The following is a 13,865-nucleotide window of genomic DNA, read 5'->3' as shown; positions in this document are numbered from 1 at the left end:
TAGCACTAGTAACACTACAATCTACGGCTCTACCGTCACGCTGCTTTACTCCAAAAGTCCAAAACAGAAAGCAGAAAAAATCAACGAGAGAGAGCGTGTACGCGCACCCCAACTTGGCACGAGCTTAGCTGAAGCAAAGCACATGTTTAATGCAGGACTACTGATAGGACTGATGGACACTGCTCGGGGCTCGCAGGGTCAGAGATGTCGACACGCCTCGGCCTCGCCATTTCCTAGCAGCGCGGAGGGGGAGGAGAGGACGAGTCCCTCCCTGTTCTAGCCCGCACCAGCTGCGCCCTCGCCCCCCGCGTTTTCTGGAACGGCCGCCGGGCCACGAGCAGGTTCCCCTTTCCGGTGGGAACCGGCTCGGTTCCGGTTTGGGCCGGTACCAAACCGCTCCAAATTCAAAATTCAAAATTAAATTTAAAAAATAAAAAATTTCTAAAAATACTTCAAGATGCGACGAATCTAATGGTGTCAAATTTTCTCAAAAATTCATTCGTTTAACATATTTTTCGGGCATTTAAAGTTAAAACAAAAAAGAAAAGTAAAAAATGAGACGGCCCATTAAGGCCCATTTGGTAAACCGGTCAAACCGGCCGGTAAACCGGTCTAACCGGCCGGTATACCGGTCCAAACCGGTTACACATGCGATTTTAAATTTGGATTTGAATTCAAACCGGTCAAACCGGCCGGTAAACCGGTCTAACCGGTCGGTATACCGGTACGAACCGGTTGAACTGAGTTTTTTGAATTCAAATTTGAATTTGACCGGTTTCTACCGGTAACCGGTCAAACCGGTCCAGTTTACCGGAACCGGAGGGCGCCGGTTTGGGTAAACCGGTCGGGGAAAAAAACCCTGGCCACGAGCGCTACCAGGCGCGCCGCCGCGCTGCTGCTCCTACTAGTCCACCGTGCCGAGGTGCCGGGGCGGCAGTGGCAGCGAGTCCGAGTCCGCGTGACGGACGGAGTCCGAGTCCAACGCAGGGTTTTAAAATCCGACCGGACCGGCCTAACCGCCGCCCTCCGGTACCGGTTTACCGGACCGGTTAGGCCGGTAACCGGTGGAAACCGGTTGAATTCAAATCCAAATTCAAATAAATTCAAAAACTCCTATGCAACCGGTTCCGACCGGTTTACCGGTCGGTTTGACCGGTTTGAAATTCAAAAGCTCCTGTGCAACCGGTTTACCGGCCGGTTTGACCGGTTTACCGACCGGTTTGACCGGTTTACCGGCCGGTTTGACCGGTTTGATCGGTGGGCCTTCATGGGCCGGCCCATTTTTTTTCTTTTTCTTTTTTGATTTAACTTTAAATTCCCACAAACTATACTAAATGAATGAATTTTTGAGAAAATTTGACACCATTTTAGATTCATCACACCTTGAAGTATTTTTATGAATTTTTTGGGAATTTTTCATTTTTTGAATTCAAATTTAAAATTTGAATTTGAGTCGGTTGGGTACCGGCCGAAACCGGAACCGGACCGGACCGGTTTGACCGGTAACCGGTCAAACCGGACCGGTTCCCACCGGTTAGGTTAACCATGGTCCAACGCCGCGACCAGCGCACCCACCTGACGGGCGCGGTCCGGTGCGGCGGCGGGGACCCGACCGGCCGCGCGGGCGGACGCGGCGACGTGCGGCGCGCAGACGGACGAGCAGCAGCAGGGCCCCATGCCGGCCGCTGTCGCCGTCACGCTGGCATCCGATTCCCGTTCGCACCACCCGCGGCTGGCACGGGCGGCCCCGTCGTCCGGGCGAGGAGGGGCGGCCACCCGCGCGCCGGCGGCCGGGGACGCTAGTCCCACTCGTCTGGTGGAGCGCCCGCGGCGGGGGTCCACGGCCGCAACCAGCCGTAGCGTTTGGACGAGGGTATATTCAATGCGGCACCAGAGAAATCCCCTTTTCCCGCGCGTGTGGCTGGATCCCCCGCCGCCGGCCGCCATCGGCGGCGTCGTTCCACGCAAGAATCTCGCAAAGCGATGGATCCGTGCCGCGAAAAGAAGACAAAGAGGAGAAAAAAAGAAAAGTTACTCCACTACTGCGTTAGGACATCCGAATAAGTCGAGGAGCGAGCGGTGTGAACCGCGAGCTACCGAGTCAAATGCGACGATGCCGTCGTGCCCGTCTGATGTGCCGGGTGCCCAAAGTGTGGAAGGGGGCGTCTTCCCGTCCTACCATTTCTCCGATCATTTATGTTCTGGACGTCGAGAGGCCACCGGCGACCCGATTGGATCCTGAACCACCAGCTCGATCGGCACGACACACGGGGGCTCTCCAAGGGAATTCCGTCGTGAGGTTTGCTTGCTTACTACTAGTTCCATGCAAGCAATCCAAGCTGAGCCGCCAAGGGTACGAGTACGATACATCAGTATCAGGCATCACACATGTATACGGTGCGTTGGCTGCTTGCTGCTTGGGAGCTCACGTGGCTTCAAGCAAGAGGCAAAGGTTCCGGCAGGTAAAAGTCTTTGCTCTGCATGCCTGCCTGCACGAGATGTGAGAATTACAAACACCGTTTCTTTCAAAAAAAAAAAGAATTACAAACACCGTATGGAGAGGCGCAGATTATTAGCGCGATGGCGTCGGTCTGATTATCTTATGGTTGACGCAGGGCTACGCATAACGTGCCTGAGCCAGCCGGGAATTGTTCATTCTGACTTTCGAGTTTTTTTTCTATAGCATATAAAAGTGAGTCACGTGACGTACGGATGGGAAAAAATTTAGGGACTCAGAATTTTGTCCGAGGATTAGGACTCTACCCCCCAACTTGTGATTTTTTTTATGTGAACGATTAAAAGCGTGCACATCATGTGAGGACGTGGTGGGGGTTTTTTTTTTTTTGAGTTATAGGGTGGCGTCACCCCAGCCATACTTAGAGAAGCAGGACCAGGGCCGTTTGAGCGGTTTACAGCACAGGTTCTCAGTTTAACATCATGACAGACAGAAAGAGCCGCGCAGGGCTACTGAAGAGCCAACATACAAAATGCCAGGGGCAAGGCAATCCCCTCTACGGCAGAAGGTTCCTTTTGTCTTTGGTCGGGGCGACGTTCAGCCGCGCAGCACTCAGCTCTATCTCCAGGACACCATTGCCGATCTTCTTGAGCAGGGACACAAGATGTGGAGGCGCATGCTCCCAGTCACCATTGGATTGCGAAGGCCACAAGTTCTTTCCGCAGCTCGTGGCTCGCCCAGCTACATTGCTAAATCTTCAGGTTGTTTTGCCGAGAGTTTCGGTTTTCCTGCCAAGAGCTCCGTCTCTGGCAGCTTCTTTGCTGGGCAGATGCAGCACGCTCTGGACATCTTTCCAGCTCCCATTCTGAAATCAGAGAAAATTTCTTAGCTTCCAAAGCCCCCCACAGGGCACTGGAGGAGACAATATTAACAGCAGCATACTTTTTGTTACAAAAAGCCGCAGTTTACCAATTGAAATAAAATCATCACCAGACTTAAGGCCTACCAATTCAGAGATGTTGCCCCAGATTTGAATAGCTATTACACAGCCAAAAAAGAGGTGATGAGGAGTTTCCTCATTGCAAAAAAAAGGCATCTGTCTTTTTTTTTTTGAAACAGAATTACTCCAGCTTTTATAGAAAGCAAATGTATGGGTACACTTTAAGTTCAAAAAAAAACGCATCTCTTATCCCCTATATTATTTTTTTCCTCTTAGCCACATTGTTCCTAGTCATAATCTTATTAGTATAATCTTATTCAGTGAGAGGAGTCAAAGAAAAAAGGTGGACTCTAGGTGGAATTTTCAGGTCCTAGATTGCTGGTAGCCTCTAAAATTAAAATTAAAGGTCGAAATAAGCTTATCACTATCATCCTACAAGTTCAGGTTGAAGCTAGTTTTGCACCATCTCCAATGTTGCATTAGCCTCACCCCTACGGCAGTGGAAAATTTAAAACAACTCAAATTCATGCCCAAACCAGGACACAATCATATCACTCCCGTTCCGTTCCAAACAAACGAGAAATCACAAAGGCACACTTGCGTTGCCGCTGTGCAGTAGCTGGTCATACTTTTTCTGCTCCCCGTTTCCTAAGCTGTGACCCCGGGACGCGCCCTTTCCGTCAACTTAACGGAACGGCGGAGCCGCCGTCATGAAGCATCCCGTTTCCATTCCAACGCCCCGTCCCGTCCCGTCCCGTCCCGTCCCGGCCCGTCCCGTCCCGGCCTACTTCCGGCGCCGTCCGTCCGTCGCTTCCGCCCAGCCAGCGAATAGAAAAACTCCCGCGAGGAAGATCCGCCACCGTCCGCTCCGAAACCCTAGCCGGGGCCCACCCACGGACGGCCCAGATGCGCAGCAACGGCCAAGCCGCGCCGCGCACCTGCCAGCTTTCCGTTTCCTATGCGCCCGCGCCGCCGCGCGACGTGCGGGGGAGCCCCGCAGGCAGCCGGCCACCGACCCGACGCGGCCGCAGCCAGCCGGCCGCCTCCGGCGTCAAGGCGAAGCGAACCCCGGAAAGCTCTGCCGCCGGGGCTGGCGGCCAGGTCGCCTGCCTCTCCGGCTCTCCCTCCCCACCCACCTCCTCCTGACCTCCCCACGCCATCGACTACGGACGAATCTGCCTTCCCCAGTCCGACCGCTGGAGGTCCCGCGCCCCGACCGCGAAGCCAGCCAGCCAGCCACCCCACCTCCCCCCGTCCGCTCGTCTCCTTCCTCGCCTCTTCCGCGCGGCGCGCCGGCCCGGCTATAAATAGCGCCGGCGCCCGCCGCCCCAGCACCGCGGAAGCACGAGGCAGCATATGTCACGGAGGACCAGCGTCCCACGCTCCTCCCGCGTAGCCTCCGCGCCCTCCATTCCCACCTCCCGGCGAGACGTGCCCCAGCCAGCTCCTATTGCCAGCAGTAGAAGAAGCTAGCTAAATCTCGCGTTTTTCCTTTTCCTTTTCGTTTCGTTTCGGGGTCTGCTCTCGAGCTTCCTGGAGCAGCTTCCGTTTTTGGTTCCCGGCATCCTTTGGTCTCGGATCCATCCTCCCCGATAAAAAGCGAGGCGGAGCGGCGAGGAAGAAAAGCGAGGGAGCGAGCAATGGGGGTCAAGGGATTCGTCGAGGGCGGGATCGCCTCCATCGTGGCCGGCTGCTCCACCCACCCGCTCGACCTCATCAAGGTCCGCATGCAGCTGCAGGGGGAGGCGGCGGCCGCGGCGCCGCCGCAGCCGGCGATGCGCCCGGCGCTCGCGGTCCCCGCGGGCGGCCAGACCGTGGCGCTCCCGCAGGAAGTCCCCGTGGCGCCGCCGCGGAAGCCCGGCCCGCTGTCCGTCGGCGCGCAGATCCTGCGCTCCGAGGGCGCCGCGGGGCTCTTCTCCGGGGTGTCCGCCACCATGCTCCGCCAGACGCTCTACTCCACCACGCGGATGGGGCTCTACGACATCCTCAAGACCAAGTGGACCCAGGACAACGGCGGCGTGCTCCCCCTGCACCGCAAGATCGCCGCGGGGCTCATCGCCGGCGGCGTCGGCGCGGCCGTCGGCAACCCCGCCGACGTGGCCATGGTGCGGATGCAGGCGGACGGGCGCCTGCCCCTCGCCGAGCGCCGCAACTACCGCAGCGTCGGGGACGCCATCGGCCGGATGGCGCGCGACGAGGGCGTCCGCAGCCTCTGGCGCGGCTCCTCGCTCACGGTCAACCGCGCCATGATCGTCACGGCGTCGCAGCTGGCCACCTACGACCAGGCCAAGGAGGCCATCCTCGCGCGCCGGGGCCCCGGCGCCGACGGCCTCGCCACGCACGTCGCCGCCAGCTTCACCGCGGGCCTCGTCGCCGCCGCGGCGTCCAACCCCGTCGACGTCGTCAAGACGCGGATGATGAACATGAAGGTGGCGCCGGGGGCGCCCCCGCCGTACGCCGGCGCCGTGGACTGCGCGCTCAAGACCGTGCGGTCCGAGGGGCCCATGGCGCTGTACAAGGGGTTCATCCCCACCGTGATGCGCCAGGGACCCTTCACCGTCGTGCTCTTCGTGACGCTCGAGCAGGTGCGCAAGGTCTTCAAGGGCGTCGAGTTCTGAGACCGCCCGCCGCCACCACCACGACGATGATGACGACAACCGCCGCCGCCGCCGCCGTGTTACCGGTCTACCACCGCGTCGGCTGCTACGAATCATTGCGGCTGCCGTGCCCGCCTTAGCTTGCATCCCGTGTCAGCCTAGCGTTAATCCCTTTCCTGCATCCTGTTGAAATGGATGGAAATAGGGAATGTTGAATTGAGTACTTGACCAGATGTACAATGGAAATTTCAGATATTTTATAAAAAAATCGCTGCAGCAATGTCTAGCAGTTTTTCACGCTTTCAACTCTGTGAGCTCCAAAGGTGTTGGAAGTTGAAAGAAATGAATAGACAATTGAACCCGATTGAGGTAGGTTAGGGGGCTCGAAATCAACAATAAATGGTGTGTTCTAGGCTCGATCAAGAACAGATGGTTTGGGGATTTGACGGGCCATGAATGAACCCTCCCCGGTTCCAGCCTGCCGGCAGCAGCTAGCTGGGGCCGTCACGAGATCCCGCGCAGCGAACGGCAACGCGCCAAGCCGGAAACGTGTCGTTCGATCTGAAAAAAAAAGGAGAAAACTTAGTACCATCTGGTACCGAACGACAGCGACTTGCTGTTTCCAGGGCCCCAGGGTCTAGTCTAGCGCGGCTAGCACTACTCTGACTCTTTTCTCTCCAACGGAAGATTCAAATCAAATCCTGCCTAAAAGTGTCCACGGAAATCATATAAGAATTTAATGGAACATCTATGTTGACCGCGCGCTCAACACAGATGGACTATCGAGAAATCCAAAAACACATCTACCGAAACTTACACACGCACACACCTATACACAGACGCACCCCGCTGGGGAATTTTCCCTGATGCGAGATGCGACACCCGGTTGAATCCCGATGGGATTCGAACCGCGGTGGGCAGCTCGGCCACTGCCTGAGCTAGCCACCGGACCAGGTCCGTTCGCAAAAATGTCCACGTTCACACAAGCAAAACAAAATGTTCTCTCGGTGGCTGACAGAGTGACAGTGCTTGATGCCGATGCAAATTGGGTGTCAAGGTGACCATTACAGGCCAATAGCAGCGTTAGTAAGTGCGGCTCTGACGCCTTTAGCCCTCTGCTGTCAGTTACCGGACCTAGAGCACGATTAACCAATAATCGTCTGGAAAATTGGGTGCCAACCTTGGCTGCAGCAGCACTAGCGCAGGAACGAACATGGTGCTAGTAGCGGGTCCCCGACGCGACATCACAGGCTCCCAGCGGATCAGGTAGAGTTTGTAGCTGGCCAGACTTTGCAGTTTCAGGTAACCCTGTTTAGTTCTTAAAAAATTTCCTACATTATCCATCATATCGAATATTCGGACTAATACATGAAGCATTAAATACAATTAAATAAAATAACTAATTATACAGTTTAACTGATTAACACAAGATGAATCTTTTAATCCTAATTAGTCCATGATCGGACATTATTTGTCAAGTAACAACGAAATGTGCTACAGTATCAAAACTCAAATTTTTTCACCAACTAAACACAGATATTTCTGTTTACGTAGTGTTCAGATTTCAAATTATATTTTGTCCAAAAAAGAGGACAGGTTCTCACTCTGTTCGGCTGGCTATGGCTGGTGGCTGGTGCTGATTTGATGCGAAAGAAAAACATTGTTGCTGATTGCTAGCAGAACAGAATTCTATCAATTTCAGCATATAAATCGAAATACGATTGAAGTTCTTCTACTTGTAAGCATAACCGTTGAGGCGTTGACACCATGCTTAAGACCATCCTGCAGGCTGACAAGGCCGATGCTGAACAACGCAAATCATATGCGATGGTTATTAGTAATTTAGTAGTGGCGAAAAAAGGATCGGCTCAGTTTTGGGCAGGTAACCGTAAAAGGAATCCCATCCCCAACTTGCATCTGTCGATTGTAGGAAAGAAACAAACTGTCAACTTGGCATTCCTTTAAGTGGGCACACTGTTTACGTTGTGGCGTGTGAGTTATAACTAACTCGTGCTGAAAATTTCCATTTAGCAAGCTAGCATACCACGGTGCTTTGTGGCAGACAGGCAGTCAATGAAAATGCTAGCAAAAGCTTAAGAGTTATCGGAGACAAGCACTATTAGAGGAATGGACTCTCTCGTGTACAGAAAAAATAAGGCTAAGGCGAATACTGTGTAGTATCAAGCAGAACCAGCAGATTAGTTGATCATGAATCAAACAATAATGACTAGGAGTCTACAATTTGGACTGTGTGAAATTGATAACAATAAGTATGGTTTAAGTATATGTACATGTACCTAAAAGATATGCAAGATCATAGCTAGTGCTATGTTCAATTGGTGTCAAGAAGTTAGATTTACATATACATCTAAATGCTGAGGTCAGAATAAAACGGACCTCACAAGATCTGTGAGGATTTCCTACAGCATACTTTCCTAAGAAATGGAGTGTCCAAAAAAAATTATGTATTTAACAATATATCTCCAATGCAATTCTGTACCCAAGTACAAGAAGGTTGCATATAGGATGTGATTTGAAAGTTGATTTTTCCTAGATTGATAGGTTTCATAAATTTCTCTAAATTTACACAGGCAGAGCTTCCAGTTGGGAAAACTTAAAAAGCCAAAAATAGAGTTCGCACTATATGCCCATCCTGCCATTTAGTTCAAGGGTAGGAACCTGGAGCTGCATGCCTGATTGTACAAATGATAGTTTAATTAGTCCTTACAAACTACAACAAAATTGTTGTGAGAAAACCATGGTCCTCGACTACCTTCAGACATCCATCTGACAATGATAATCAGAATCAGAATAACACGATGCTCAAACTGATAAGAGGGTCAATACAAGTCAGAAAGTTACACAGCTGGACGGCTGGTATGTTTTCTAGTAACACCAAAGGGTCTAAGTATAACAGTAAAACTGAGAAGTCAGTGAACCCTCTCATCAAAAAACAAAAGGCACAAAATGTAGAGATCATCTCGAAGATCAATCATTTATCAAGCCAGCATGCGTCTTAACACAGAAATCACCTGAGGAAAAGCTTTGTTGTGCAATGCACCCAGGTTCTTAGCATGAAATCTTGCTTGTACAGTCGCAAGGATGCAAGCAATAGTGATATAGTACAGAATGGAATTCTCCCTCCCTCTCTCGAATACGGAAGGGAGCTGTGTGTCATTTAATTATAGAAGTAGCTGTGCGTTGAGGAAACCATTCTCAACTTTCATTATCATCAGTGTTATAATTGATCTTTAATGTCGTTGATCAATTGTTAGAATTACTACGTTCCAATATGCCATTATCACTTGGACCAATTGGTTTGACCTGCAACATGTACAGACGCAGAATTGAAGTAGTAGAACGCCAGAGAGCCCCATCAAAAAAAAAAAAGAACACCAGAGAGCCAGCAGAGAGAATGAAGCCAAATGTATTTTCTTTTCAGAAAAGAAGCGACATGTTTTAATTGTATATACATTCACAGGAAGTCATGAAAGTAAGTGAAAAGTAACACATCACAATAAAGAATTGCCAAGAGATCAGAAGTTTCCATGACAACACGGAAGTTTTCCTCAGGCTTGAAGTGAGAACAAGAATTCTTTAGTTGACAGACACTTCACACTTGTAATATCTAGTGGGCTGAATTGACCAGTACAATCTATCAGCCTATTGGACTTGGCCCACTTACTGTTTTTTCATCTTTGCCCCCAGGACAAGTTGTATGGTTTTCCAAAGAGCAATAAAAGGTTAATAGCATGAAGTTAGAGGTCTTACAAATGATAACAATATTTCCACCTAAAGGCAAGACTACACATGATTATTTGTGAACACCTAAGACAAGGGTGTAAACTACAAAAGAAGAGGCTCAGCAGCCAAACCTATACTCAACATCACACATACATCAAACAACTCAAGCACTCTGTTACTGCTATACAGGATTGCACCTAAACACAGCACATCGAACAACACAAACACTTAAACACAAAGCGGTTTGCTTAACATTTATTTCTCCCTTGTGTTAATATACAAATTTCAAAACGATACTTTACAGTTATGTGAACTAACTTGTGCATTTCAACTCCTAAGCTGCAGAGTTTCCAGTGTTACAGAGGATATATCCTGATAAATAAAACCATGCACTACTAGTTTGAAAAAAAAATACTACTGGGACATTGAACATGTTCTTTATGAAGATGAACTATTGATCTATATAGGCCAAAGGTCTCATGGACGAATGGTCTATGTGAATCTGCTTGTGTAAACCTGAGAGACCTATAGAGATTAAAGAAAGTATCCCCAGGGACATGGATTACCCTATTCCTATCAATCATCTGGAAGCATGTAGTGGACTTCTGAATTTAGATATCACCTTATTGGAACTAATGTTGTGATAAAGCTCATAGATATAGATATAGGCTATTGGACAGTAGATATAGATAGGCTATTGGACAGTAGACAACATATGGTGGTGTCGCCCTCTCTTATTTTAGAGTCTATATTCAGCTTTAGATGAAGATAAAGAATTTTTACATTCCTTGGAATCAAATAATGGGGAGGACAACTTTCTTTTCCTTGATAAGAAAATTTGAATCCATTTCTATCAAACTTTAAACAACCTTCACAAGGGTTCTTGAAAAAAAATGTTGTTATGAATAGATCAGTCATGGAAGCAAATGAGCATTACTAAGAGTATCTCACCTTAAGAAAAGAAATGTATGTGCATTACAGTTTACAGGACAATAGCCTTGCCCCAAATCCAGTTTCTCCACTGAGCAGAACTAAACTTTTGGAAGCAAACTTCTAAGTTCTAACTAAGGCAATTTTAGATCTCAAAAAAAAAGCTAAGGCAATTTTAAATATACGATGCAACCATAGGAAATCCATCATGCCATGTTCAAAAAGAGCAGCAGCATCAAACAATAGGGATGCATACATACACATGAACGTGATGAAAACAAGTTGACTGACCTTTTCATATAAAAACCAACCCAAACGCAAAATCCAAAGGCCAGGGATACTTCTAAGTTCTAAAAGGACCTATGAGCTTTTGTCCAAGTGCAAACTGAAAAGTCCATTTAATCTAACATCTACTCTGTCAAAGTGCTAACCATTTAATAACTAGCAAATGCCCTTGTCACTTTCAAAAAGGCTTCTTATAAATTAAGGCAAAAAGCAAATTCTTAATCTAGTTTAACTTCAGAGTGGAATATCTGCATTGCACTAAAGGACCACGAGAAAGGAACAGTGTTCTACCCATTTTCAACAACCTGTCCCCAATAACAATCAAAAGAGTATTCACTGCAAATGTTAGAAAAGAGAGAAAGAGAATCTTAATTACTTCCCATTCTATCGTGGGCAATCAGGGTAGCAATAACTTTTAGAATGACACTTTACTCTGTTGTCAATATACAACCTATTCCAAAGATTCCAGGTTGCTAAACTGCAGAGTTTCCAGTGTCATCGAGCAAATATCTTGATACAAAACTGAATAGTAGTTGGGATTCGAATGTGCCCCTTGTGAAGATAAATGGTTGAGCTATAGGCTATAGCCTATAGGCAGGTCCCATGGATAACTAATTGTGAAAGCCTGAAGCGATAGAGATCAAAGACAGTGACGTTGTGGACATGAATCACACAATTTGTATCTATCATCTGGAAGCATGTAGTAAACTTGGATTTTGATACCAACTTACTGAACTTAGCTAAAGTAATGGTCGTGATAAAGTTCATAGACAAAGATAGGCTATTGAGCAGTACAACTTACAGTGATCTAGCAGTTTCTTAATTTATGGTAGACTCAACTTGAGATGATAATAAATATTTTTGGCGTCCTTTGCTTGTATCAGGAAAGTGGAAGACACTTCATTTTTCCTGAAAGTAAATGTGAATCTATTTCTATCAAACTTTATGTCCCTTCGCAAAGGATTCTTGGAAAAATTAAGTGTGGTGTGTAAATATATCAGATCATCGAAGCAAATTATACAAATGAGTGCTATTCAAAGATTGGATGCGAAATAAGAAATGAAGTGCATGTGCATTAAAGAACAGCAGCCTTATCTTGGTAGTGATAGCACATCACTGGCAAATAGATGATACATGCCAGGGAGAACAACACAACTTCTGTGCGGAACAAAGTTCTAAGGCAATCTTAAATGTACAACGCAACTATGGCAAATCCTTGGAGCCATGTTCAGAAAGAGTAGCATCATCAAACAATAAGCATATACACATACATAGGAACGTGATGAAAAGAATTGGAGTACCTTTTCATATGGAAACCAATCTAAATGCTAAATCTAAAGGCTGGATATACTTCTAAAAGGAATTTTGAGCTTTTGTCCGAGTGCATACTGAAAGCTCCATCTCATCTAACCACAACTACTCTGTCAAAGTTCTAAGAACTTGTCACTTCCAGAAAGGACTCTCGTCGTTTAGGACAAAGGTGGATTCTTTATCTAGTGTAACTTGGGAATGGCTGATCTGCACTGGACTAAAGGACCACCACACAGGAACCACTGTTCTACCCAATTTGGACAACCTGTCCCCAAACATAACAATAAAAAAGCTACTTACTGAAACTGCAACAGAGAAGACAACAAGGCTTTTAATCAAATCACCGTCCATTCTATTTCTGTCAGGGGCACCCGGGACCAAATTAACCTATCCAGTCAAATTGCCATGCCCCTGCAATCAATTACATTTTCGATGGTGTAACAGGTGGTAACCCTCGTGAAGAGAACAACAACTACACGAAACCTGAACTAAGCCATCACCGCGAAGCATGAATATTCTCCACGGCGACACCGGGAATCTCCGGAAGGCGCAATCCTACCTAAACAACACCTACACCGCACGCGCCAACTCGCAACTCCACGAATCCGCGTCGATTACCTATCCATCAAATTCCTGACGCTGACGCGGGATCTTCAGGACGCTAACAGCCAACTTAACCTGCCGACCCATTGCATCGAACACCTAGAGGCGCGCTCCGAACCAAACCACCACCGGCACATGCGGCCCGCTCGGGGCCGAGTAACTCCTCCCCCCTGTCATCTTCCGCTTGTCGCATTGCTCCTGGACTGCGGGTTTTTAAGAACGCTCGATCCACCGGTGCGGTGGTCCACGCCTCGCGTGCGGGCGAAAAGGAGGGGATAAGCCTATATTTAGCAAGCTCGTGGCGGTGGATCCGGCGATCTATGGACTGGGCAATCCGGCTGTGATCGCTGATCGGAGTGGGTCGACTTGCAATGCGAGAAGAGAATGTGGGCGCGTGCAAGAGGAGAGTGGCCTAGCTATTAGCTCGGTCCAGGCGGAAACGAGCGGGGTCCGGAATCTTACGCTGCGACGGCGAAGCGCGGGGGAGTGCCGGGCGGGTTGGCTGGTACTGGTAGTACAGAACAACCATCCTGTTGCGGCGGCGGACGCCGGCCGGCGGCAGGAATGGTGGTGCGGCGCCGGGGGCGCTCGGGGCAATGTCACTGACTGGCCAGTGGGCTAGTGGGCTCCCACCCCGGCCCGTGACGCCAAGGCCAAGCGGCAGGAATGTTTCGTTCAATTTCCTCAACGACTTCAATAAAGGATGGAAATTGAAAACCACATGCGCAGCTCAGCTGGACAAAAAAAAAAAGTGGCCGTTTGTTCACCATGGGATCTGGGCTTTTGGTGTCCCCACAGCCGGGTAGCGGAACGCACCCGCCTAATCCCTTTGGGCTTTTGGGGTACCCACAGCCGGGTAGCGGAACGAACCCGCCTAATCCCTTTGGGCTTTTAGGATACCCACAGCCGGGTAGCGGAACGCACCCGCCTATTCCCCGAGGGGGAGTACTCGGGAAAGTGCCAAGCTATTAGGCCGATCTAACTTGGGGGCAAGAACACA

General features: G+C 49.2%; 1 protein-coding gene and 1 long non-coding RNA gene across 2 annotated transcripts; one reads left to right on the top strand and one right to left on the bottom strand.

Annotated features, from left to right (window-relative positions):
- Positions 1 to 4,410: 4,410 nt before the first annotated feature.
- LOC120712659 (mitochondrial uncoupling protein 5-like) lies at positions 4,411 to 6,298 on the top strand. Its single transcript, XM_039998499.1, has one exon. It carries the CDS (start codon positions 5,036 to 5,038, stop codon positions 6,011 to 6,013), a length of 978 nt encoding a protein of 325 aa, XP_039854433.1. The 5' UTR covers positions 4,411 to 5,035; the 3' UTR covers positions 6,014 to 6,298.
- Positions 6,299 to 8,228: 1,930 nt separating this feature from the next.
- Positions 8,229 to 13,518, bottom strand: LOC120712658. The gene is made up of 2 exons (XR_005690972.1): positions 13,328 to 13,518; positions 8,229 to 11,860 (listed from the first exon to the last, which is right to left on the bottom strand). It is a non-coding gene; the product is annotated as an uncharacterized LOC120712658 (long non-coding RNA).
- Between the last annotated feature and the right edge of the window lie 347 nt (positions 13,519 to 13,865).

The sequence above is a fragment of the Panicum virgatum genome, chromosome 6K (assembly GCF_016808335.1).
Source record: "Panicum virgatum strain AP13 chromosome 6K, P.virgatum_v5, whole genome shotgun sequence".
Taxonomy (NCBI): domain Eukaryota; kingdom Viridiplantae; phylum Streptophyta; class Magnoliopsida; order Poales; family Poaceae; genus Panicum; species Panicum virgatum.
This window is presented reverse-complemented; position numbering and strand designations above follow the sequence as displayed.